This window comes from Puma concolor, chromosome E1 (assembly GCF_028749965.1).
Source record: "Puma concolor isolate L17-30 chromosome E1, mPumCon1.1.hap2, whole genome shotgun sequence".
Classification (NCBI taxonomy): domain Eukaryota; kingdom Metazoa; phylum Chordata; class Mammalia; order Carnivora; family Felidae; genus Puma; species Puma concolor.
Window position 1 is genome coordinate 20,834,049 of NC_141680.1, and position 25,475 is coordinate 20,859,523.

Below are 25,475 nucleotides of genomic sequence, written 5' to 3' on the forward strand. Positions count from 1 at the left end.
TATTTTTAGTTCCCCAATCATCTGTTGTTTTGTACCCCAGGCTTTTGCCCAGGTAGTCTCACTTTCTGCCTCTCTCTCCCTTACTCTACTTACTAGCTCTTATCCTTCAAATCACCATTCACGATGTCTCCCAACACAGCTGTCACCTTCCCATCCCCGGGCCAGAGATGTCCCCTCTCGTGTGGGCTCCCCTAGCATCCTTGGCTTACCCATATCCACCACTCGCCTCATTCTGTTGCAATAGTGAGGTTGTCTGTGATCTGTCTCCCACTCGAATGTGGGTTCCGTAGAGGTAGGGAGCCTGTCGTGTTTTTGTGTCCCTAGTGCCTAGCTCAGTGCATTTGATTGAACTGAACTTCAGATGTTTAAAGGTCAAATCAGGCAGAAATAATTACCTCCTCACATCATTTTTAACTCATTACAATGTTGACATAAGCAACAGTTATGACTTAAAATTTGTTTATGGGAAGAACAAACCCGTTAAGTGTAATCAGTGTTACTTGTAGAATTTTTATTTCAACCTGCCCTTCAGAAATTTGAGAAAACTTTGTGTTAGCTCAGAGTGAACATGATCATGGCTCTTCTGAGGATTGCCATCCCACTCCGTTGACTTACCCTGGGAAAGTCTAAATAAATGGCTTCAAGAAAGATACTTTATAAATGCGATCATCCCACAAAAAGACTTGTTGCAGTTTTATATTCATTTCTTAAGTTAAATTGTAATGTTTGGTTAATGATCTATTTTACTCTTAAAATTTTTTTATTTACAGGCTAAAAATACCTCCTGATTGTACTACTGAATTAAATCATCACGCATATTTGTTTCTCCAAAGCACCTTTGACAAGCATGATTTGGTAAGCTTTTTAGCTGCAGTTTTCCATGATTTGTAATAAAATACTTTTCTGTAAATGATTTAACTCTGTTTCCTTAGCTATGGGATGCTCATGTCACATAGCCAAGAATTGCTCAAACTTGTTAAGTTAGACTAACAAAAATACTTTCTTTTATTTATTTACTTTTATTATTTTCTCAAGATGAAAAAGTCTAGATTCTAATAGACTCTTGTATAGGTTTTCTTATGTACCTGAGAGGAATTTTCTTGATAAAATGTAAAATTTCATTTGTTTTTAGAAGCACAGCTTTATTAGACTGGGGGTTCTTATGTTTGGGAGTTATTCTCTTACATACGTAAACATTTTGTATACTTCCTTATGTATCTTCAGGATAGAGACTGTGCTCTGTCACCTGATGAGCTTAAAGATTTGTTTAAAGTTTTCCCTTACATACCGTGGGGGCCAGATGTGAATAACACAGTTTGTACAAATGAAAGAGGCTGGATAACCTACCAGGGATTTCTTTCCCAGTGGACGTGAGTACAGAGCTCACCTATCTCCTCTAGAGTTACAGCTCGTTTAAAATTATGATGCGTCACATTCATCATTTTGTAAATTTGTCAGGTCTTATGAAATGCTTCAGTCATATCTGTAAGCAGGATTTATAGTGCTGATGCAGTGTCTAAGATGAACTTTAGACGTTCTGTCAATTTATCAGGAAGGGATGTGTTTGCTTTTGGTTGATGTACAGGGAAGCAGTAATAAGTGTTACATCAAAATTGAACTAGATTGTCATACTTTTTTGATTAAGGGAACTGGAAATCTCATTGCTGTTACACAATTCTTACACTTCCAGAATATGGGGAGAGCATATTTTACTTGACAGTGAAGACTTAATTTTGAGGGTTTTTTGGTTGGTTGTTTTTATTTTCGTTTATTTTTTTAAGTGTTTAGTTATTGTGAGAGAGTGCCCATGTGCATGCAAGTTGGGAAGGGGCAGAGAGGGAGGGAGAGAGAGAATCCCAAGCAGGCTCTGTACTCTCAGTGCAGAGCCCAAGTCAAAGCTCAATCCCACGAACCATGAGACCGTGACCTAATCTGAACTCGAAAGCTGCATGCTCAACCAGTTGAGCCACCCAGGCGCCCCTTTGTTGTTTGTTTTAACGCACTTTTTTTTTTTTAAACATTTATTCATTTTTGAGAGAGAGCATGAGCTGGAAGGGGCAGAGAGAGAGGGAGACACAGAATCCAAAGCAGGCTCCAGGCTCTGAGCTGTCAGCACAGGGCCCGATGCGGGGCTCGAACTCACAGACTGTGAGATCATGACCTGAGCTGAAGTCAGACGCTTAACCGACTGAGCCACCCAGGTGCCCCTTGATGCACTTTCTAATGAGGGTTTATCTACAGTCTGTTTACAGTGTAGTTGACATTGTATGTAGGGTACTAAGGACATCCTCTGGTCATGCATGATAACATTATTACTTTAACCTTGGTGAGACTAAGTTTCTCAACACCAGGACCTATTCTTTTCTCACATCACAAAAAGGGCTAATTTCAAGTTATTTTTGCACCCTTTGCAAACCTCTTCGGATTTAATTATCAAATCCTCAACCAGCCAGTATTTGCAATATGCTGTGTAACTTGGGAAGCAGATAATGTAAAATATCCTTGCCCTAGGCCTTACCAGCGTCTCACTGCTCATCTGTGTGTAGATACAGGAATCCCATTCTACCCCTGCCAATCTTCTTCCCTCCCTCTCTTCTCTGCCTTGAGAATGTCAGTGTAGGGAAACACTGTGGTTGGGCACATGGGAAATTAAAGGAGTCTGACAAAAATTATCTGGGTCTGGTGATAAGATATTTAAGCTGTTGGATTTTGTTTTGTTTTTTCTGTAAATGTTCATTTAGGAATTTTTCTGATCGTCACCTCTTCCCTCTCCTAGGCTCACGACCTATTTAGACGTCCAGCGCTGCCTGGAGTATTTGGGCTACCTAGGCTATTCAATATTGACCGAGCAAGAGTCCCAAGCTTCAGCCATTACAGGTGCGTATTTGAATACTGCTCACTCCATGCTTAGAAACGTTATTTACTATTCCGGTTTCATGTGTGAAAAGAGTGAAAATAAACTCATCTTCGTTAGTCTTCCCTGTCTGCACTCTGTTTGTTCTCCCTGCCATTTGGTAATTTGAGTCGAGAGTCTAGATTTTATTGTTTATCAAAAAAGAAAGGGTAGAGGTTTTACTTCTAGTTTCCCCCTAAGGATACTCCACTGAGGAAAATCAGGGAGGGCTGTGGGCATTAAGTGTATTGTCATGTGCCAGTTTATCTTGTGTTTTAATTTTCTGTAGACATTAAAAACTGTACCTATTAACACGTAATCCTGATATTGAACTAATTGTGTAACTTGTGGTTTTGTAACCATTTTCTTTTTTCAACATTTTTTTTTTAATTTATTTTTGGGACAGAGAGAGACAGAGCATGAACGGGGGAGGGGCAGAGAGAGAGGGAGACACAGAATCGGAAACAGGCTCCAGGCTCCGAGCCATCAGCCCAGAGCCTGACGCGGGGCTCGAACTCACGAACCGCGAGATCGTGACCTGGCTGAAGTCGGACGCTTAACCGACTGCACCACCCAGGCGCCCCATGTAACCATTTTCTACATTAGTAAATCTTTCACAGACTTTGTAATTCTTGCTAAGCAGTGTGCTCCACTTAAAGAATACCATAGGAACAGATATAACAAGTTAGGGAACTGATTGTTTTGAGATTTTCTTCTTTCTTTTTCTTTTTTTAAGTTTATATATTTTGAGAGAGAGAGAGCATGAGCAGGGAGGGGCAGAGAGAAAGGGAGACAGGGAGAATCCCAGGCAGGCTCCACGTGGCTAGTTCACCCCTCAAGATTTTCTTATTTCCTAATTGGTGGGGGGAAATGCCGTATCTTACAGGAGGAAGTTCCAGCACAAGAAGACAACCAATCTTAAATCAACAGAGCAGGTACCCTTTAAAGTAGTTAACTGGGGGGTGCCTGGGTGGCTCAGTCGGTTAAGCGTCTGACTTCAGCTCAGGTCATGATCTCACAGTCTGTGAGTTCGAGCTCCATGTCAGTCTCTGTGCTGACAGCTCAGAGCCTGGAGCCTGCTTCGGATTCTGTGTCTCCCTCTCTCTCTGCCCCTCCCCTGCTCGCGCTCTGTCTCTCTCTGTCTCAAAAATAAATAAAAACATTAAAAAAAAATAGTTAACCAGGAGCCCCTGGGTGGCTTAGTCAGTTAAGTGTCAGACTCTTGATTTAGGCTCAAGTCATAATCCCAATGGTTTGTGAGTTCGAGCCCCACATCCGGTTCTGCGTTGACAGTACGGAGCCTCCTTGGGATTCTCTCTCTCCCCCTTACTGTCTGCCCCTCCCCCACCTGTGTTCCCTCTCTCTCTCTCTCTCTCTCAAAATAAACTTAAAAAAAAAAAAAAAGTAGTTAACCAGTTAAATGTTATTTAATTCAGCACCAAAGAGCAAGGAGCTAATTGCTAGCTAGCATGAGGTTCTTTCACTTAACAAAATATTGGGGACATGTTTCTGTATTAATATGTATACTTCTATAAATCTTTAATGTTAAATAATGCACCAAAATATGGATGTTGTAATAGTTATTTAACTAGCCCCTAATTGGAGTGTGTGTGTGGGAGTGAGTGTTGTATCATTTTCAGTTTGGGGCTACTCTAAATAATGCCTCTGGTGAGCTTTGTTAGAGTTGAACTTTTGAGTACAGCTTAAGGAAATCTCTTTGCCTCTGGAAGAGATTCACAGTTGCTCTGCCGTTGGAGCATTGCTATCTGGCCTACCTCTTTTACACATTTATACTGGGTAGGCCACTTAAGCCCAGAGTGCATATCCTTTCCTGTTTATAGATTCAAAAGAGTGCAGATTGGAGAAAGCATCTCTTAATTTGTCATTTGTTATGACAGTCATTTATCATAGAAAAAAAATAGATGGGATATAACGTTGGCTGTATTCACTGTAATTTTCCTTTGTTTTTTTGGATATCATTTTCCTTATGAACATGTACTACTTATTTTATGATGAAATAAATATCACTTTAGAGCCAACTTTCAGAAATGCATCTTTTCCACTAAGTGAAGCCCTTCTGTATTATATTTAGTGCTTTATTTCCCATACAGCTTGACTGTTGCACAGTATGTTTATTAATCATACACTTCATAAAAATGATAGATAGCAATACCATATTTTGCAGAATGTGAAATGGGGGCTTAGTGAGTCTAAGTGGTACATAATTAGTTTTTTTTTTTTCTTTTCAGTAACAAGAGATAAAAAGATAGACCTTCAGAAAAAACAAACTCAAAGAAATGTGTTCAGATGTAATGTAATTGGGATGAAAAACTGTGGGAAGAGTGGAGTTCTTCAGGCTCTTCTTGGAAGAAACTTAATGGTGAGAGTTCTCAGAAAATAGAGCTTTATCCAACAAATTTTTATCCTCACAAGTTTACGTAATTTTTTCATAGCCATTAACTTTTTTAGATGATTGCTACAGATCAGTCCGTAACTTGTATGTATTAGTAAAGTGCAATCTAAGGGTAACAGTAATCCTGTTGAACTGGCTTTATCTTGGTTTCATTGCTGTTAGTTATCCTTTGTTCTTGTTTTTGTTTTCCTAAGCAGTGTTTAGGTGGGGGGGTTAAATAAATAGAATACATCTGTGAAAGCACCCAACACAGTGCTTGGCCTGAAGTGAATGGACCGTAAATACATCAAATTGAATACTGTATCTAATTCTGGCTACTGCCCTGCGTACGGAGATGGATGTATTTCCACACGAGTTTCATGGCGGACCAAATTACAGTGTAAGGAGAATTGCTAGCAGGTGGCTCTGCAGTGCACTTGGCAGTGGTGTAGTTTACTTCCTTTTCAGCTCCTGCTTTTACTTTGTGCAGAACAAATGCATCTTCTGAACCAAGAACTAACACCTTAAGACCTAAGAACTAAGAAACATAAAATCAACGTCCCCTCTGTATGGATAAATAATACATAGCTTAGGGAGGAACGCCCTTTTATTTGTAACACACTCACAGGTACATGCAGAGTGTGTGTTGGTGAAAACTAGATACTGTAATTGCTAACTGTAAATACTGAGATTTCTGGTTGTTTTCAGAGACAGAAGAAAATTCGTGATGATCATAAATCCTACTATGCAATTAACACTGTTTATGTCTACGGACAAGAGAAATACTTGTTGGTAAGAAATTCTCTGGCACGTAAAGATTACTAATTATTAGGTGTATTTTTATATGACTTTGAAAACATAATTGGATTTAATTTAGTGGCTGTTTTTAGAACTTTTGTGATTTTTTTTTCTTTCACTTGGTTTATTCATTGGAATTAATTTTAATTCCCTTGATGTGTGTGGTGATTACATGGGTGTAGATATAACTAAAAATCTATTTGTGTGCTAAATTGTGTATTATACACAATAGAAAGTAAAACCAACAACAAAAAATAATTTCTTTCCTCTTCCACTTTTATTTAAAAAAATGTTTCTTCCTCTACTGTTGACTAGAAATCAATATGAAAACTTACTGCGGGTGCTTTTGGTAGTTTATCTATACTCTGAATCGAGTTTTATCTATTTAGCAGGGAGGAGTATAGTTACCAAATGTGTTAGTCCAAAAAAACGGATGAAAGAAGTATATGACTGAAAAGATACTATGAAATACAGTAGTAAAAGATTATATGTTCTTCTTGGATCCAGTCATATTTTGGTTGGAGCCCTGGTCCACCATTGATTAGCTGGGTGACCTCAGGCAAGTGGCTTTTTCTCTCTGAGCCTGAGTTTCTTACTAAGTTAGCTAATATGAGGAGCTCCTAACAAATAATAGATACCAGAAAGAGTTCATTTCCTTTCTTTTTCTTTTTGGAAATTATTTATTCTGCCAGGCAGATGATCACATTGAATTTTATATAGTTTTTCCTCTTTATGATAAAAGTTCTTTGTCAGTTTCTTATTAAACCTGGTTTATCTCTCATTCTTCTCCTATAAGTTTAGTTCTACTCATTGGGTACTCTGTGAATGTAGCTGGCTGTTAATTTTCCTGTTTTTATTCTTCTATTGTTCTTTGCAAATTGATATCTTTCATGTCTCTGAATACCCATGCTATAGTAGTGTTTTATTTGGAATATATTGAATTGCTTCTGACCCTGTGTCTCCCCTTTCGTCTCATCAAAGATACACTCTCTTATATAACTCAATAGTACTGAATTTTACTCTAGTTAGATCATTGTCATATTATAGGTGGGATATTTCTTTAGAGGTTTTATAATAAACATTGAGAGTAGGCAGTGAAGTCAAACAAAATGACCTTAAAGAGTCTTTTGCTCTGCTTTTGTTTTTGCTTTTTTTTTTTTAATTGGTGAGGAGAAAAGGTGGTCTGTAGTCTGTTCGAAAGAGAAGAGACTTGGAATCACATCTGAGCTCAAAGTTTGGTCTGATAACTTGGTAGATGTGTTATATTGGGCAGTTGACTTAATCTCTATAGCTTGTCTAATCTGTATAGAGAATGTGTGTAAAGGGCCTTCCTGGCACACATTGGTCACTAGCTAAATGTTCACTTCCGTAAAACCTTAATTACCATTTTCAGTCCACAAAATCAGAAGCCACTTAGTTATCTACACTTCCCACCTCTAAAAATAGCCTGAAAAGTTATGCTTAACTAGTACTTTCTTATTTGGAAGTCAAGCAGTAATAACACATGACTTGAAGTAAACATTGTTATGATATTAATGTTTATTATCTTTCTCTTTTTACAAGTTGCATGATATCTCAGAATCGGAATTTCTAACTGAGGCTGAGATCATTTGTGATGTTGTGTGCCTGGTGTATGACGTCAGTAACCCCAAATCCTTTGAATACTGTGCTAGGATTTTTAAGGTTTGTTGTTCTTTTGGTCGATAATGTAGTTTAACTTTATATGGAGTTAAATGGAATTGTAATGTGATGTTTTTCTAACCAGGGAGATGCAAGAAAATCACTTGCGGGGCTTTTAAAAATACGTATATTTGTGTCCTATCCCTACAGGTTCTGGTTTCATTTTGAGGTGGTACAGTCTGAGACACATGTATTATAAAATTTTTTTTCCACATGTGCCTCTGATGGGCATTCCTACTTAAGAACCTCTGCATTAGGGGTGCCTGGTTGGCTCAGTCGGTTGGGCGTCCGACTTCGGCGCAGGTCACGATCTCACGGCTTGTGAGTTCAGGCCCCGCGTCGGACTCTGTGCCGACAGCTCAGAGCCTGGAGCCTGCTTCAGATTCTGTGTTTCCCTCTCTCTCTGCCCCTCACCCACTCATGCTCTGTCTCTCTGTCTCTTTCAAGGATAAATAAAACATTTGAGAAAAAAAAAAAAAGAACGTTTGCATTAATGGAAGGTCTTCTTGGCTGTTAGGAATATGCAAGGAGGGATGCCTGGCTGGCTAAGTCGATAGAGCATGCAACTCTTGATCTCAGTGTTGTGAGTTTGAGCCCCATGTTGAGTGTAGAGATTACTTAAAAATGAAATCTTAAAAAAAAAAAAAAAGAAATGCACATGGGTTTTATACATATATATATGTGTATATATATATATATATAGTGAGTTATATATATATATATATATATATATATATATATATATATAGTGAGTTATACCAATAGTAATAATAGAGCAAGGGGAATAACCAGAGGCTTGAAAAGTCCTCAGTCACTTTGAGATTATCACAAAGATGCAATAGGAGTAAAAAATATATGTATAAAGGAATTTATTCTAGCATTGTTTTTAATAAAAAAAAGAAAACTAGAGGGGCGCCTGGGTGGCTCAGTGGGTTAAGCTTCTGATTTCGGCTCAGGTCATGATCTCACGTTTCGTGAGTTTGAGCCCTGTGTAGGGCTCTGTGCTGACAGCTCAGAGCATGGAGCCTGGAGCCTGCTTCGGATTCTGTGTCTCCCTCTCTCTCTGTTCCTCCCCTACTCGCAATCTGTCTCTCTGTCTCTCTCTCAAAAATAAGTAAACATTACAAAAACAAACCAGTGGGGCACCTGGGTGGTTCAGTCGGTTGAGTGTCTGACTTCAGCTCAGGTCATGATCTCGCGGGCCGTGAGTTCGAGCCCCGCATCGGGCTCTGTGCTGACAGCTCAGAGCCTGGAGCCTGCTTCGGATTCTGTGTCTCCCCTTCTCTCTGCCCCTCCCATGCTCATGCTCTGTCTCTCCCTGTCTCTCAGTAATAAATAAACGTTAAAAAAATTTTTTTTAAAAAACCTAGAAATAATCCAGATGTCTAACAATAAAGGGTGGTTTACCAAATTAAGATAAAATAACAGAGCAGAATATTAAGCAGCTATTGAAAATAATGATTTTGAATTCTGAAAACATCGAAGAGTCGGTGTTATATATATTTTTAATTGCTTTTTTTTTTTTTTTAATGTTTTTACTTATTTTTGAGAGAGAGAGACAGAGTGTGAGCTCGGGAGGGGCAGAGAGAGAGAGGCAGACATAGTATCCAAAGCAGGTTCCAGACTCTAAGCTGTCAACACAGAGCCCAACCTGGGGCTCTAACTCAACGAACCACGAGATCATGACCTGAGCGGAAGTCAGATGCTTAACCTTAAGACTGAGCCACCAGGCACCCCTCAGTGTTGTGTTTTTAAATGACTATGTCCAACATAACTTGCAGCTACAGAAAAGTTTATAAATGCATGTGCTTAAGGACTAGCAGTACATAAAAAATGAAAATAGTGAAAAAATAAACTGTGAAGCAGAAATGTATAAAATGAAAATAGTGTGCTTTATGATAGAGGAATTTAGATGGATTTCTCATTTCAAAATATGGTCTCTTTTTCATAAAATATATATTTTTTCAAATTGTAGTGAATCTGAAGAATCGTTATAGGTTTGTATTATTACCAGTGTTAAGAGAATTGGCCCTGGTCTTATTACGAGACTGCTCTAGACCACTGCCAATCATTGCCTCTTAGTTTACTTTCTCTTTGAAGCTGTGCTTTGCCTAGGCAGAGATAATTTTTAGTACACATTTAATTAAATTTAGTGATTTTTTAAATTTGTCATCAGCCTTTGATTTTTTATTCCATAGCAACACTTCATGGACAGCAGAATACCTTGCTTAATCGTAGCTGCAAAGTCAGACCTGCATGAAGTTAAACAAGACTATAGTATTTCACCTGCTGATTTCTGCAGGAAACACAAAATGCCTCCACCACAAGCCTTCACTTGCAATACTGCTGATGCACCCAGTAAAGATATCTTCGTTAAATTGACAACAATGGCCATGTACCCGTAAGTACTTGCTCTGCCATCATTTTCATGTTGCATGGTTCATAATAACATCGCATGCCATTATTAGCCATGAAGGCAAAACTTTTGTCACATAGAAGTTGTTCAGCAACAGAAAGAGACTTTGTTCTGAGAAGGTACAAATTTGAATAAATGCGAGTTTGGTTTGGGTGCCATAATAAAATTACATAAACAGTGCTTCTGACAGTATTTGTATATTTTTAAGCAGGCTGTAACTATCTTAATAGGATAGTACAATAAAACTCAGCCCCAATCCCAGCATTAAAAAAATAAAGTCTTACTGCATTAAAATGGGGTTGGCATCATGTTGCTTTATGCATTTAGGACATTTCCATATGAACACTTCCATATGAATTTATATTAAATTATAGATATGTTTGAGTTCAGACTATAATGTCTTTTTTAAGTGCTGTAAAAAGTAGTTGTGATTGGAATTCCTGCTATATAAATGTTTTACATTAAGTGTTAATGAGCCATGAATTTTATGTACATTTATTGTATATCTATACATGCATATGCATAAGCACATAACTGTGGACATCTTCATAGCTTACTAACTGCCTTAGAAGTGCATGGTTCTTAATGGCATTCTCCTCAAGTACTGTGTGTGTATAATTCTGTTGTGTAACAAGATAGTTTTTCAGGCAGTGCGTTTCTCAGGACGTTAGCTTAATCTGTTTATTATTAATTTAGTCTCTAAATAATTTTCTTATGAAAACTAGGATATAAAATAGAGTAATAATCAAACATGGCTATAAACTGAAGTCTTGCAGAAGGTGTTAATTTGTGCAGATTTTTCAAGTCAGCGTCAACTTAACTGCTATTCTGTTAACTAATACGTTTTTAAAAAGGCAGCAAACCCTTGAAATTCTATTTGTATTGGAAGACAAGTCATTCCTATTACTATAAGATAAACAAAGCCTTATTTATGTTTTACCTTTGCTTTAAAACTCTCGTGTATGTTATCTACAGAGAGGATCATTACAGAGACAGACTCTCCCGAGACACGGGCAACCCTGATAGGATAGAGAATTTGAGAAAAATCTGGGTCTTTCTAAAAACTGCTTTGTAAGTTACTTTTTCTTTATGGCTTCTGTGGGATTTTGTTGACATTTTCTTATAGATGACCAGATCTCCTTTCTTGCCAGAATTAACATTAATAATTATCCAGAAACGCACTGCTTGGTCCGGCTTATTGCCTAACTGTATATTACAGTGGTGTTTTTTATATTTTGTTTTGTTTTACTATGTAAATGCGCTATATTAATCTTGTAGATAGCTGTGACAGTGTTTTCAGAGCTGCATCTTTAAAACATTTTCCTGCAATTTGTGTGCGTGTGTATGTGTGTGTATATGATAAATGTACATACAGGGACACTTGCTTAGATGGTGACTCCCAAACTACTTCTCATGAAGCATCTCCCTGTTGCTAAGCATACTTTGCATCTCTCCTTTTTGGTGGGTGGAGCTTGTGTATGTTGAAGAGTCAAATTATAAAATAACAGACGGATTCCAGTATGACAGCTGGCAGCAACTTAGTAGCTTTGAGATGTTCATCATCGCAAGTCAGGTTTTTGAAAGGAATGTCTTGAGTCTGTAAGAGTTTTTTTTTAAAAAAATTAATTCTTGTTTTTCTTCATGTTGGGAATTAGGCATTGTTGGGATGCTGCTAATCTCCACAACCATGCCACCGTGCCATGTGGTCTCATCAGATCTCACAAGCTCAGCCAAGTCAGATTGGGCCAGTCCTTTGACTGAGAAGCCTTTAAAAAAAAATGTTCAGGTGTTACAGGAAGTGATGGCATTGATTCATCAGGTGGCACTCTTCTGAGCAGGTTCTGCGCCAGTGCCTCTTCAGGGTGGTGTGATGGCTTTGTGTGTCTGAGTGGCTCTGACCACCGAGCGGTCATTGAAGACCCCCCTACTTTGGTGGTTAGGACGGAGGTGAAATAGGTTGCCCCATGTGCCTGTACCAACTAGTATCACTCCACTCAACCAGAAAGGAGCCAGAAAGTCTCCCTAAATTTCATCTCTAAAATCAATCGGACCCATTGTTGATTTTTACAACCTGAACCCGGAGTTTCATACTGTCATACTCAGCTGCTGTGTTTTAGTAGCAGATGAAATCAACCCTATATTTTGTTCAAGTGGAAATTTATGAAGCACTTTGGTTTCCTTTGGGAGCCAAGGTGCTTGATGAATTAAAGACGATGTTGTTCATATCTCCTCAGGGTTGAATATACTCGTCTTTGTGACTCTTTTGTGTATTTGTCGCTCTTCTCCTTCCTGGTTTTCAGGCATGTGTGTATGCTGAGGGAGGAGGAGGAGAAGGGAATGGTTATTTAAATGCTAGCAAACTGTGTCTTTTCGGTGGGTGCTATGGCTTACTCGGTTTTTCTTTTTATTAATTTACATGAGGGTGCCATCTATTGCTGTGCATATTTATTCCACTAAAACTCTTGTAATAATAATTCCATCCCCCCTCCAAAAAAAGCCAAAAGTGTTAGCTGATTTTCCTTAGATTTTCTCTAGGGAGGGAGGAGGGAGCTATTGCTGTTTATTATATTTTTGGTAAATGTGGAATTCTGCACAACTTTAGCATGCCCCACACTGTCCTTTTCCTTAGTGTTGCTTATGCCTAAATCTTTTTTTTTTTTTAAGTTGGCACACCCTGACTTGTGCCGTATTTGTAAGTAAGAACTCAACTCCTGTCCTTCTGTGTGTTTTCGCAGCCATGCCCGGTTACGCTGTATGTGCACCTGCAACAGGTGTACATTTTGCATCTGTCAGAACTTCCTCAACTCAGACTTGCTGCAATCTGTAAAGAACAAAATCTTCACTGCAGTTCTTAACAGGTTCTTAACTTTATTTACTGGGTACCAGGCATTCTGTTAAAATACAAAAGAAAAAAGTTGATAACTATTTATTATACATCTACTCACTACAAAGACAACAAGCCGACTGATGCCCAACTAACTTCCACTAAAATACTTACTGTGGTGACAGTGTTTTTAGGGGACTTACAAGATTTTGAATTTCTTTTTCATGAAGGAAGTTAAAGTATTTTTCATATTAGAGGATAATATGTATAGGGAGATTACAATCTTTTGGTTGAGAGTTGTAGAATTAGATTAGGATTTTTGTGGTAAGGAGCAGACCCGTTGTTCCCAAATGTTATGCATGTTACGCTCAACTAATATAACTTAATTAAAACCATAGTAATGAAAACAGTATCTTGGGTTTAAAAAAAAATTCTCTATTATAAGTACTGGAATGTTTATTTGAAAGAGCATGGCTTCTGGAAATGAGGATAATAGCCAACTTTAAGGATTCAAAGGAATATCATGGGAAAGAAAAAAAGGATCGGTAGAACTAGTTTTTGAGGTCTTTATAATTGAGCCCAAAACATGAAGTATGCCTAGAAAGTAATGTGCTTTTTCAAAAGGAAAGAAAAACAAAAATATAAGATACGGACATTCCTTTAGAGTGATGAACTTGGAAGGTATATTCTTATTCTGGTTATGCTTCCATTGTTCAGATTGACATTTTGTGAACACTTAAGAGCCTGTGTACTTTGTATCTACTGTAAAGTTTTGTGTCTGAAGATGAATGAGTGTTCTGAAATTGACATTCAGCTGTTATCAGGAGCTGGGCTTGATTAAGACAGATGATGAAGCTAAACAGATTTTGGTTAGAAATGGGTCCATTCTTTGGTTTAGCACTGGACTCTCAACAAAGGCTAGGCTCTGATGGTACCGAATGAGTAAGATAGGTTGTGTCCACTAGCAAAAATAGTAGATGTGCCTATGAAACAATGAGACTGTATTTTATGTGAGTCAGAAACTGATCTTGAAGGCATTCTAAAAAGAGTTTCGATGATATTTGGAGCACTAGCAGCTCTGGAATAAGAATGCAGCCATCTCAGGTGACTGCTGTTGAAGGGACCGCCACCCTAATTCGGTGGTAAAGTTCTGCCTCTGTCCTTCGAATGGCTTCTTGTAAAGTACTGACACAGATGCTCTCATGGAGACTGAGAAAATACAAGGCTAGTTCAAACCAAACAACATTCAGGAGCTCCGGTGTTAGAAATGGTAGAGTTGGAAGAGATTCCAGAATTCATCTGGCCTAACCTCCCATTAGAATGCCTTCCTGAAAGCCTTCCCATGGAGAGTACTGCTTATCTGCTGGTGGCTTTCCTCATTGGAGAGGGTTTTTGCTTTTGCTTTTGCCTTTGCTTTTTAATTTTATTTTTTAACTAAAATGATTTCCCTATAACTTTCTCTCCTTTAGTTTTAGTTCTGCCCTTTAGAACAACATACGACTATTCTCCCTCTTCAACATAACAATCCTTCAGACATTTGAAGACGGCCATCATGTCTCCCCTAATTTTCTCTTCTCCAGGTAGAACATCCCCATTTCTTTCAGCCTTTTCTTAAATTAGATGGTTTAGTGACCTCGTCAGTCCTGGTTGTTCTCATCTGAAAGCCCTTTAGGTTTCCAGAGTTCCTCTTAAAAGAGGTGCCACTGAGGATGGAGAGCAGTGCCTCAGGTGTGACGGGGCAAGTCCAGAACAGTGGGCAGGCCTGTTCCACAGTTAAGACAGCACCTGCCCGCTGCATGAGTTAACTTTTTTAACAGCCCCATCCCATTGTTGATGCATATTAATCTTGGGGTTAATGGAAATCAGATTTTTTAAATATGAAGTACTGTTAAGGCAGTGTCCCCTCCTCTCTAATTGTGTATTTGACATTTTTAGTTGACTCTCTGAATCTAAACACAGATACGTATGTATCTCTATTAAATGTCATATTCTTCTTTTTGATCCATTTGTTCTAGCTCAGTCATTTCAAACATTATTTTTGTCATTTGTCCCATTATATATCTCTCTCGGCATTGTGTTATTTGCAAATTCGGTAGATATGTCTTATCTTTCAAGTTACTGATAAAAAATAATGTTGAATACCCGGAGCTTGGAGAGAGAGAGAGAGGGCGCCAAAGCCAGCAAGCCCAAAAGTATTCCACTGGAGAACTCTTTTGCCAGTGACACGGATTTAAAATTCTTGGGGAAAGACTGTTCTGTAAATTAAAAATATTTTATTATCCAGTCTACATTTTCTCTTATTATCTTACAAGAGATTTCACGGAGGGCTTTTTTGGAGTCAATATGTAACTTCCACCACATGCCTCTGACCTACCAGTGTAGTCATTTTACCTGAATAGGAAGTGACATCTATTTGGTGTCTTATTCTTGTTGAACCCGCCTTAGCTCCTAATAATTGCTAATCACAAACCATCTATTTTATTTATTCTGGAAGATCTTGAGTGTCCATAATTGCAGATTGATACATTGTCCTCACCTTTAGTGACAATTTTATTGTTGGGTTGATTTAGTCAGTTTCCAGATGAAATAGGTTGGGTGTATATTAATGGATGAGCTTGTTTATAGTAAATTACTCTGTACAATGATCTTTGAAGAGAAATCAGTACATTTTGTCCTATCTACTTACAAACTAGAAGTAACTTAATGGTAATGTCAGCATACATCACTGACAACTAGTAACCAAGAATGGAATAAATGAAAAAGATAAAGAGGAAAACCAGTGTACCTTTCAGAGAACTCCTTCCTGGTTCCTGGAATTTTATGGAAGTGCAGTGGACATTTAGGGCTTCTGAACTGAAGTTTCTCCTAGTTTACAAAAGGGTGTAGGTAAGGTAGGTGGGGGTAGAGGCCCAAAACTTAAGTGCCTAAGGGTCTGGACAGGCAATGTGAACGAACGAAGGTGACCAAGTAAAAGAAGTAAGAGCCGCGGGGACTGTGACAGGCCCTGGCGAAAAGAGGCAGCCACAACCCAGCTCGGGCCGTTTGTTGTTGTCCGGGCTGGGTGTGCCAGGTCTCCTGATTCTGTGAGACCCTAGAAATCAGGGTTTTTATGTGAAATTTCCTGCTGGTCAAATAATGGCAATTAAATTTGAATCTTGGAAAGTACTAATCAGAACAAAGCGTGCTTACAGGCCACCAGCTTGCAACGTCAGTCTTAAGCTGTGGCCAGGCAAGAAAAAGAAAAACGTACACCTGAGGAATGAAAATGTCTCTTTCCCTCCCCCCTCACCACATCCTATTCCTTTTTCACCAAGAATCTGAACACGTGATGGGGTCACCTCCTTTCTCTCCCATCTCTCAGGTCGTGGCAACCTTTGGTGGTTGGTCACAATTGGTTCATCGTGCTAGATCTATCTTAAAGTTATAAAAGCAGCAGGAGGATTGACTAATTGGGTAAAAGTCATCTAAGAGTTTTTCACTGTAGTTCAGGAGGAGTGTCACTCAACACTGAGCCTTAAGTCTTTGGTTTCAGAGATCTGCCACATCTTGTGTTTGGTTTAGAACTGTAAGAGAGTAGTTTTGAAATTTTTATTCAAGCAACAAGTTTCATTAAATGTTCATTAAACTCTGGTACATACGTGTTGGTCTCAAATTAATGCCTTGTTTTAGTGTGCTTGTAAACATGTTGCTTGCTGAAACAAGTCACTTCTAGAAATAGTCCATGTTTGAGGCCACATTCTACCTTCACCTGCCCCTGTCCCTGTGATTTATTCAAGTACTTAAATACCTGCTTTAGACAGAATCCTCTGCGAGCTGGGGCAAAATATAAAGATGAAGATAGGGACCTGCCTTTAAGTAAATATTATGTTATTAAAATATTTTCCTTAAAGTTTGGTTATGTTTTCAGTAACCTTAGCCCATCATACCATAAAATGAAGTGCTATGTAACCTCATCATGAGAGGCTTTATTAAGCCTAACCATTTATATTCAGGCTCTTCCCACAGATTCATTTCTGAAATTATCCATTTTTTCCCTAGCTGTCTTTGGCCAGTAAATATTGTCTCCCCTTTTTTTTTTGAGCTTATTTACTGACACTGCATTATTTTAAGTAGAAAGTAGTAAGAATTTTTTTTCTTTTTAACGTAATCGAATATATATATATATTTTCAAGATGTGAGAAAAGTGTTAAACTATGTGTCTGATATATAACTTTGTTCTTTGATAACTATGGTCTCACCCTTCTGACCTGGATAGGTTTATGTTTTTCTTTAGAAGAATTTCTGAATAACGGGATTATTTGCATTTAAATACATTTGGAAGACGACTAACATGTGGTCAGATGATTTTAATCTTTGGCAGTGCTTTCATTTCAAATATTGGTACTGGGATAAATATACCTTCTGATTATATTTTAATTTTTAAAGACCTTTTTAACCTGAAAGTGTTAAAATGAGTATGTAGGAGTGAGCTGGATTGTTGGTTTGAACTACCCAGGATTTTAGTTATTACGTATTTATTATTCTGACTTCAGAAGACTCCTACTTTGCATGAGGATGTTACTATACTGTAGTGTGCTGTGAACTTTAATTTGTCCTTTCCTTTAGGTGTTCAATTTGTCTGTCTGTGTCACTTAGTCATTTTTTGAACTTCTCTCAATCCCTGTCCCAGCTAGAATTCTGAATGTAATCCTCCCACTTCTCCCAGCTTATAATGTAATCAAAATTGTTTACTTTATAATTTATTATTTTGGTGCAATTTTCTTTGATACAATTTTGGTTTTAGGATTCTTTCATCCCATTTTATTATTTGAATTAGCCACATAAATTATTTGTTCATGTTACTTCTTAAGTTTAGTAGCAGCATTATACTTTAGTGACCAAGTACATAGTTCACAGTGAGTATTTGAGTAATGATGCATTTTTAAAATTGGGTATATGTGGCATTTATTTTAAGCCATTTGTTAATGACATTTGCCCATATTGCTTTAATAATCACCTAAGTTGCTCCTTAATGTTAGAGAGGTTCTGTTGGGAATGTAAGAGTGCTTAGGATATTATGTTACAGTAAGATGTTGTATACAAGAAAGTCTGTCCTATTTGAGCTTCATATGAAACCTCTGTGTCCCCCTGTATCAAGGTCCTAAAAGGCTTTTCTTTTAATTAGGATACATAGTCTTATGTTTAAAATTATACAGGAGCTTATGTTATAGATTCTCATTAAGGAAGCCACTGCTTGTACATTTAAAATTTTTTTGCCATATTGTTAGGATATTAAAGGACGCCACAAGGTGGAGTTTGCCTATTCTGATCTTTAAGTGTCAGTAGTTAACATGTAGATATTATGTGTTTCCCATGTATCTACGATCATCTATAAATTTTGGTTCTTCTAATGCTTGGTGAAGCATTTCTTGACATTGATGCACACTTATGTCCTTTTCTAAAGTATGTTAGGCATGCTCAGTTAACAGCTTTCTTATGATTTGTGTTGCAGTTCATCTTTGTTGGATACTATATTTTGACTTCTTAACCTATTTTGAGAAATATATTAAAAGATTTCATGCCTCCTAGTTAGAAGAATTGTCATTGTTAAAATTGTTATTAAGAGTAATGGCATTATTATTAGGAATGAATGTAAAAAATACTTCACTAGGCAAAACAAACAAACAAAACAGTAAGAGGAGTAAAAGCAGAGAGGCCCAGAAGACTTTAAGAAGAAAGTGAAATATTTTATTTATTTATTTATTTATTTATTTATTTATTTATTTATTTATTTTTAATGTTTATGTTTGAGAGAGAGAGCGAGTGAGCATGGGGGAGGGGCAGAGAGAGAGGGAGACACCGAATCTGAAGTAGGCTCCAGGCTCTGAGCCCTCAGCCCAGAGCCCGATGCGGGGCTCGAACTCATGGACCACAAGATCGTGACCTGAGCTGAAGTTGGATGCTTAGCTGACTGAACCAGCCAGGCGCCCCAAGAGTGAAATATTTAAAAACAGAACACTTAACTATAGTTTTGGTGACCTCGGTACAGTTTTCAATTTGAGATATGTTTTTGCAACTAGGAAAAAGCTATATGTGATATCTCTGAGCCCTAGTAACTAGGTTACACACAGTATAGTTAAATAGGCTGTTTCAAAGTATTAACTTAAAAATTCATACTTGAGATATGTAAGTGGATAGAATTATGAAATTAAAAGTACATTAATATTACTGCATTTGTACACCTCTGAGTTGGGTTTGGAAAGGATCAGACGGTAAGATGAGAAAAACAGAAGCTAGGAAATCCACACTTATTTCTGAAAAGCTGTATGGGAATGCTGAGAAGTACTTGGCTGGAACTGTTCTTCCTGCAGATCTCCTAGTGCTACTGCTCTTGACTGTGTTCTACTGAACTTTTCCTTCCACCTCATAATAGCCTGCAATCCCAGGCAAGGTTAATTGATACCTTGACCTTTCTGAATTCTCCCCTTTCCTTAAATTCTAATTTTTGCAGACTTTAAGTCTTTGCAATAGAGTTTTTATGCCCCAGATGTAAAGTTCCATGACACGTTATAAAAAACAATATTAAAAGTACCCTATTTGGGAATAGCTAGAATGGGTTTAATTCCATTGAGCCCTTTAGAGTTTGATTGTTTTGTTCCTAAATATTGCAGCTGATAACATTCCCTTTATGATTGGTTAAATACATTGAACCAATAAAGATTTCACCTCATGTTCTTATATACGCAATAAATTGCAGAGTGAATCAAAAGTATCTCGTATGCCTTCTTTAAGGCATTCTGTGCAAAGATACATAGGAATTTTGGTCATTCTGTTATATGCCTTATGTGATTGTTCACACAAACACCTTTTCATTTAAGTCTTTATTGCCTGACGTTTGAAACCTTTCCTCCTCTTTGCCTTATTAAGTAGCAGGGCCTGGCTGGCTTAGCCAGTGGAGTGTGTGACTCTTGATCTCAGGGCTGTGAGTTCAAGCCCACAATGGGTGTGGAGCCTACGTAAAAAAAAAAAAGAAAAAAGAAAAAGAAAAAGTAGCACTTGTCATCTGATTGACATATGAGCCCTCAGCACTTCTAAGCAGAAAGCCAGCATCCAATATGCAGGAATTTTCCACCTAAGAACTTAGAAGCTCTGACAAGCTTCAAATGATTAACTAAGTTATATTCTAGTATTTAGTAATGATTTCTTATATTCTAAAAAGAGATACTGCTGAACTAAATTATTCCACGCAGAGAAGGAAAATGTGATTCTGGTACATCAGTAGGTATTTTTTTTTTTTTTTTTTTTAATTTTTTTTTTTTTTTTAAATTTTTTTTTTTCAACGTTTTTATTTTATTTATGGGACAGACAGAGACAGAGCATGAACGGGGGAGGGGCAGAGAGAGAGGGAGACACAGAATCGGAAACAGGCTCCAGGCTCCGAGCCATCAGCCCAGAGCCTGACGCGGGGCTCGAACTCGCGGACCGCGAGATCGTGACCTGGCTGAAGTCGGACGCTTAACCGACTGCGCCACCCAGGCGCCCCCATCAGTAGGTATTTTTAAAAAGAATCTTTATACACACAAATGCACACTCATTTTTGACCCTGTAATACTCATTTTTGGGAAGTCTGTCCTAAGGAAACCACTAAATATGGAGAAAAATCTTACATGGAAGGATATTGATCACTTCATAGTGGAGGTGGCCACCCATAGGAATGGAGTATAATAAAGCTGTCTAAAATGATGTTTCTGGAATTATGAAAAAGTCCTTATAGAAAGGATGTAAAAGTATATAAATTATACATATTGTATTTGCAGCAATGTAAGAAGCACACAGAAAAAAATCTAAAAGGAAGTACCCTAAATTTTAATCAGTTGCTTCAAGTGATGGGACTCTAGGTGATTTTTTTCTTCCTTCTTTTATTTTCCTCGTATCTTATCATGAACATATATTGTATTTTGACAGTAAAAAAAATAATAAACTTTAAAAAGAAAGAAAAAGTATGCCATAAGATATTATAATTTATTCTAAGATGATATTTTAGGTGAGTCATTTTGAAAGGATTACACTTTTGAATTGTGGAAGGATTATTTTTTCTTGAGTTTAGAAATGAAGTAGGAAGCAACTCTCTGAAACCGTTACTCCGTTTCTGCTTGAGACCTGAAATGAGAAATGTGGCCCAGTGCTGATAACTCTGGAATACAGTTCAGATCTTCACACTGTTCTCTAGTCAGGTGTTGTCAGTCAGCTAATCAATGACAAATGTGCCATCCGGTATAAATGCTTTCTCCTAGATGGAGAGCCTGCTTAGGGCAGCTGTTAAAAGCACATGCTAAAGGCGTAAAATGGGTGTCTAAGTAGCTTTTCATGTCTAAAAGTGTCTTAAATAACCACTATAACGTTATGGAGTCATTGAAGCATATTTTATGAGTTAATAGTTGCCTTAAGTTTTAAACTAGCTGTATCTAGAGTATGTATCTATATTATTTGTCATACAGGAGTATGAACTGCTGTTCTGCCTGTTGGAGGCTATACTATAGTTGGGGGAAAATAATAATCACTATAATTACTATCTGACATGCAAAAGTAAACCAAGCAGTAAAGTCAGAATATATTATGTCATGAATGGTAGGGAATACTTTCTTAAAATACAAAAAAAGGAGCTGTGTGAAAACAGATTCCATACTTGAAAAAATGTTTATAAGAAATCATTGTGACTGATTTTAATGTGATGGCAGCTAGCTTTAACACTAATCCCTCTCTTGCCCAGGTTAAAAAATGAATGTAAACATTTTTTAATCCTCCATCAGTAAAGATGAATAAAAAATCACAGAGAGCCCAAAGCTGAAGCAGAAGCTCTAATGCACTTGTAGCCAGTGTTCTCACTTTAAATTCTGTGCATCTCTAATTGATTTGGAATTAGGCACTTTGAAACTCTCATTGTAGGTCTGTTACAGTCTATGAGTTTGGGATGTTGGACCTGATTTTTTACAGATGCATGTTTGCAGTTGTTGGTAGTCTGCAATTAGAAGCCTCAGTAAATTTCATGACTAATAGCTGTTAGCCTCATTTTGAATGAATACTTACGGTCACCACATAACTGTCAGATGCTGCTTTTGGTAGTGCTTTCAAGGGCTTCCCTTAGTGTTTTGGGTCAACCAAGACCAGCCTCTAAGGGATATACAGATACTGTATATAACCGCCTTAGGTTTCCTTGCCTGGTACGTGAGTGTTTTTAAAAAGTACACATAGATAGGTGTTTTTTTTAAGTTGGGCAATTTGTTACAGGATATATTTATTTAAATATAGAAAGCATGAGATGCATCCTATTATGGTGGCGACTCAATTTGTGTGTGCGATGTTTAATTGAGAGATGTTATTTTCAGTCCCCCACTTTTGTGAGCTCTGCTGTGAACTGCAAATTGTGTGCATGTGTATATAAAAGGTTAAGAGCCCGGGTAGCTGAGTGGGGTGCCATGCTGTTAGCAGACGACGAAGGCAGTATTACTCACCAGGTGCACGCCGTCAGCTCTGTAGAAGATTCCATCTTCATGGAGTCATCTCATGGTCCACTTTTTCTTGAAGCCAGGTAACATTTCCCCCAACCAGCGGGTTGGCCTTGGTGGAGTTTTTCCAACTGGAAAAACTGAAACCGAAGAATTTTCTTCCCCTAACTTAAAATAAATAATTAAGCATTGCCTGTTGGAAGAACTAACTCACAAGGTGGAATGAACCTGTGTTACCACTTTGCTTTGTAAAATAATACTTATGTTAGGAGTGATTTTTATTTTTATTTTTTAGGAACTGGGGAGGATAAGAAATGGGAGTGCTGTGTGTTGTGTTGCCATGGTGATAAGCATGGAGCACTCTGGCTTGTATTACAGACTGTTTCTAGAGATGCGCAGGTTGCATTTTGTGATAACTAATCTGATTGTCACCCTTTGACTATTGCTGAGGCAAAGTAGTTTTGTACAATTGATATTCTTGGCTCTTAACTCTTTTGCATATGTCAGTGTCTTGGTCTTTTAATGATGTCTGACTTTTGCTTCAAATCTGTTTGTTTCACTTAGTTGTAAAATAACCTAAACTAGACAGCCTCTCTAAACTCCTAATTCTCTAAATTTTCTGTATCTCCTCAATTGTGTTCAGTTAACTCAAAGTTCAGTGATACTTGAATAAAATATTCCAGCCTTTGCTTTAAAGCTTTATCCTCTCTATGGTAAGCTGTCATACTTGAGACTCTTGACGGTGCTTAGCAGTGTTATTAACTGAGCATGCTCACAAACTCAGTTTGTGGTACAGGCTGTCCCTGTTCTTGTCATGCACAATATGGCTTCTTTTACGTCATTTACCTTTCAGTCCATCTTGTTTCATTATGTCCTTTGGTTGGTACCATTGTCACTGCCTGTCTAATAATCAGGGTTGTTTTTGTTTGTTGTTGTTTTTTTAAATTTTCTTTCTTTAATCAGCAGTAACCAGATTAATGTGAGCTGGTTAACCTTCCCCATCCCCTTTGGGATTTTTTTGGTAAATTTTTATGGGGCTCAGTGTTCCCAAAGTTGATTTTAAGCAATGCTCTTAGAAAAGTATTGTCACTTGTCGCTTAACTGCTTACAAGATAGCTTTCAATTCCCGGGGACAGGAGATTGTATATTAAGTCCCATGAAATTGACTCTCAAAATTGTGAGATCTCAGTTTTACCTCTCATTTTGAAGGACTGTGATGGTATTAAAAACTGGTAGGTTGATTTGTCTATGTTCTCCATTTCCCATGTGAAGAAAACACACAATTTTAGATGTTTATTACTCCCAGATAGTAGCTAGTTGTAAAGACATTTGTCTTTATTAATGTCTACATTATATCGTAAGATAATGATGATATAAACAATGTACATGTGGCTACATGGATAAATGATTTTGGTAAGCCTTACTGTATGCAATTAGCCTGACAAGTGTGCTAATACTTCCCTAAAAGTAGACTGTTCATATAATTGGTATTTTCATACTAATCATGTTTTGAACATTAATTATATTTTCTAACTACAGGCACGTGACACAAGCTGACCTCAAGAGCTCCACGTTTTGGCTTCGAGCAAGTTTTGGTGCTACTGTTTTTGCAGTTTTGGGTTTTGCAATGTACAGAGCATTGTTGAAACAGCGATGATTAAAAAAAAAAAAAAAATACTGGCCCCACCAAAAACAAATACTTTTATGTATTTATGTATGCTTTAAATTCTGCTAGAAATATTGAGATATTTATACATGCAGAGTTACTTTATTAATATTTGTAATTCATGCATAAGAGTATTTTAATGATAGTTATAACTGCAGTATTGACTAGCATTGGAAAGAAACAGCTTAACAGCCAAACTAAAATGGCTAAATTTCAGAGGCCAAAAGGGAATATTTTGTAAATAATGTACATATTCAGGCAAGATATGGTCTCCCACACTGAATTCTAGAAATGATGTTTCTAGACGTTTCTACATGGTATTGTTAGTGTTCAGTTGGCTCATTCTCCTAGGTCTAAGCTCAGAGATTGTATTTACTCATGGATTACTTATTTATTTCACATTTTACTTAGAATGATCCTTCTGGGTTCTTCAAAGAACACGAGGCACAATTGGCCATTTTCTCTCCATTTTTAAAAACAGATGAGTCATGTCAGCTTACACTTCTCCTTCAGCCACTCATGGTAGGTCAGCCTTGAAGCCATCGTGCAGTCTAGAAAATTGCATAGCTGAGTGTTGAAGTGCTTCTTTAAGGAAGGAGTGAGTTCCTGGCAATTAGCAGAGGCGTTGCCTATATGATTATGTTGCTTCCTTTGTCTGTATGTTGAATTTTATAGCCCTTTCAATCAAATGAGAAAAAAAGATTTGTATATTATCAATGTTTTTAGTTTAAATAAACAGTCACCATTCCTACTATGGAATTTCTTCCCAAAGTGTGTACATCATTCTCTAGTGGCTGTGTCTGTTCTAGTGTCTTAACAATAGCTGCATGTGTCATACCGTTCTCCATCCGGCTAGGATAACCTAGAAGCAGCACTTTTGTAAATGGTAAAGTAAATCTAATGAATATAAACTCTCATGATAAACCTATTTTTTTCCATCATCGAACTTTTCAAGTATTTAAATAAATAACTGCTGTGTACCGTGATCTTGAGTTTTTTTGTCTTCTGGAGTAAATATTTTGCACAGATGTGAATGCAGTCCTCTGGTTTCTGTCTTTCTCACCTTGAAAATTATTTTTTTGTTCAAGAAGATAATAGTCGTGAGGAAAGAAGACCAGTATGATTTGTATTATATGAGAGGAAGTCTATCTTAAAGTTGTGGGCAAATCTATTCTCTGAGAAGGCCAGTTGTTTTCTCCTGCACGTACCTAACTAACGTGGTTTCTGCTGTGACTTACATGTTTTTCTGCTCCTCTAACATGGATTTTTTTCACTGTTATGATGAACATTTTCTCTAAACATCACACTCCCGGGGGTGCCT

At 37.5% G+C, this 25,475-nt stretch overlaps 1 protein-coding gene across 9 annotated transcripts in view; it reads left to right on the forward strand.

Annotated features, from left to right (window-relative positions):
- RHOT1 (ras homolog family member T1) overlaps positions 1-25,140 on the forward strand; it is a 65,236-nt gene extending 40,096 nt beyond the window's left edge. For 2 of the 9 annotated variants that reach the window (XM_086686571.1, XM_086686576.1), the window contains 11 exons: positions 771-855; positions 1,225-1,370; positions 2,777-2,877; positions 5,143-5,273; positions 5,994-6,077; positions 7,647-7,766; positions 9,962-10,164; positions 11,155-11,250; positions 12,915-13,037; positions 22,428-22,571; positions 24,028-25,140. In XM_086686571.1, coding sequence (XP_086542697.1) covers positions 771-855; positions 1,225-1,370; positions 2,777-2,877; positions 5,143-5,273; positions 5,994-6,077; positions 7,647-7,766; positions 9,962-10,164; positions 11,155-11,250; positions 12,915-13,037; positions 22,428-22,571; positions 24,028-24,145 — 1,351 coding nt within the window. In that variant the 3' untranslated portion in view covers positions 24,146-25,140. Of the gene's footprint in view, positions 1-770; positions 856-1,224; positions 1,371-2,776; positions 2,878-5,142; positions 5,274-5,993; positions 6,078-7,646; positions 7,767-9,961; positions 10,165-11,154; positions 11,251-12,914; positions 13,038-14,472; positions 14,584-22,427; positions 22,572-24,027 lie in introns of all 9 variants that reach the window. The other 7 variants (XR_015243985.1, XR_015243986.1, XM_086686572.1 and 4 more) reach the window with 7 other exon arrangements.
- Positions 25,141-25,475: the final 335 nt, after the last annotated feature.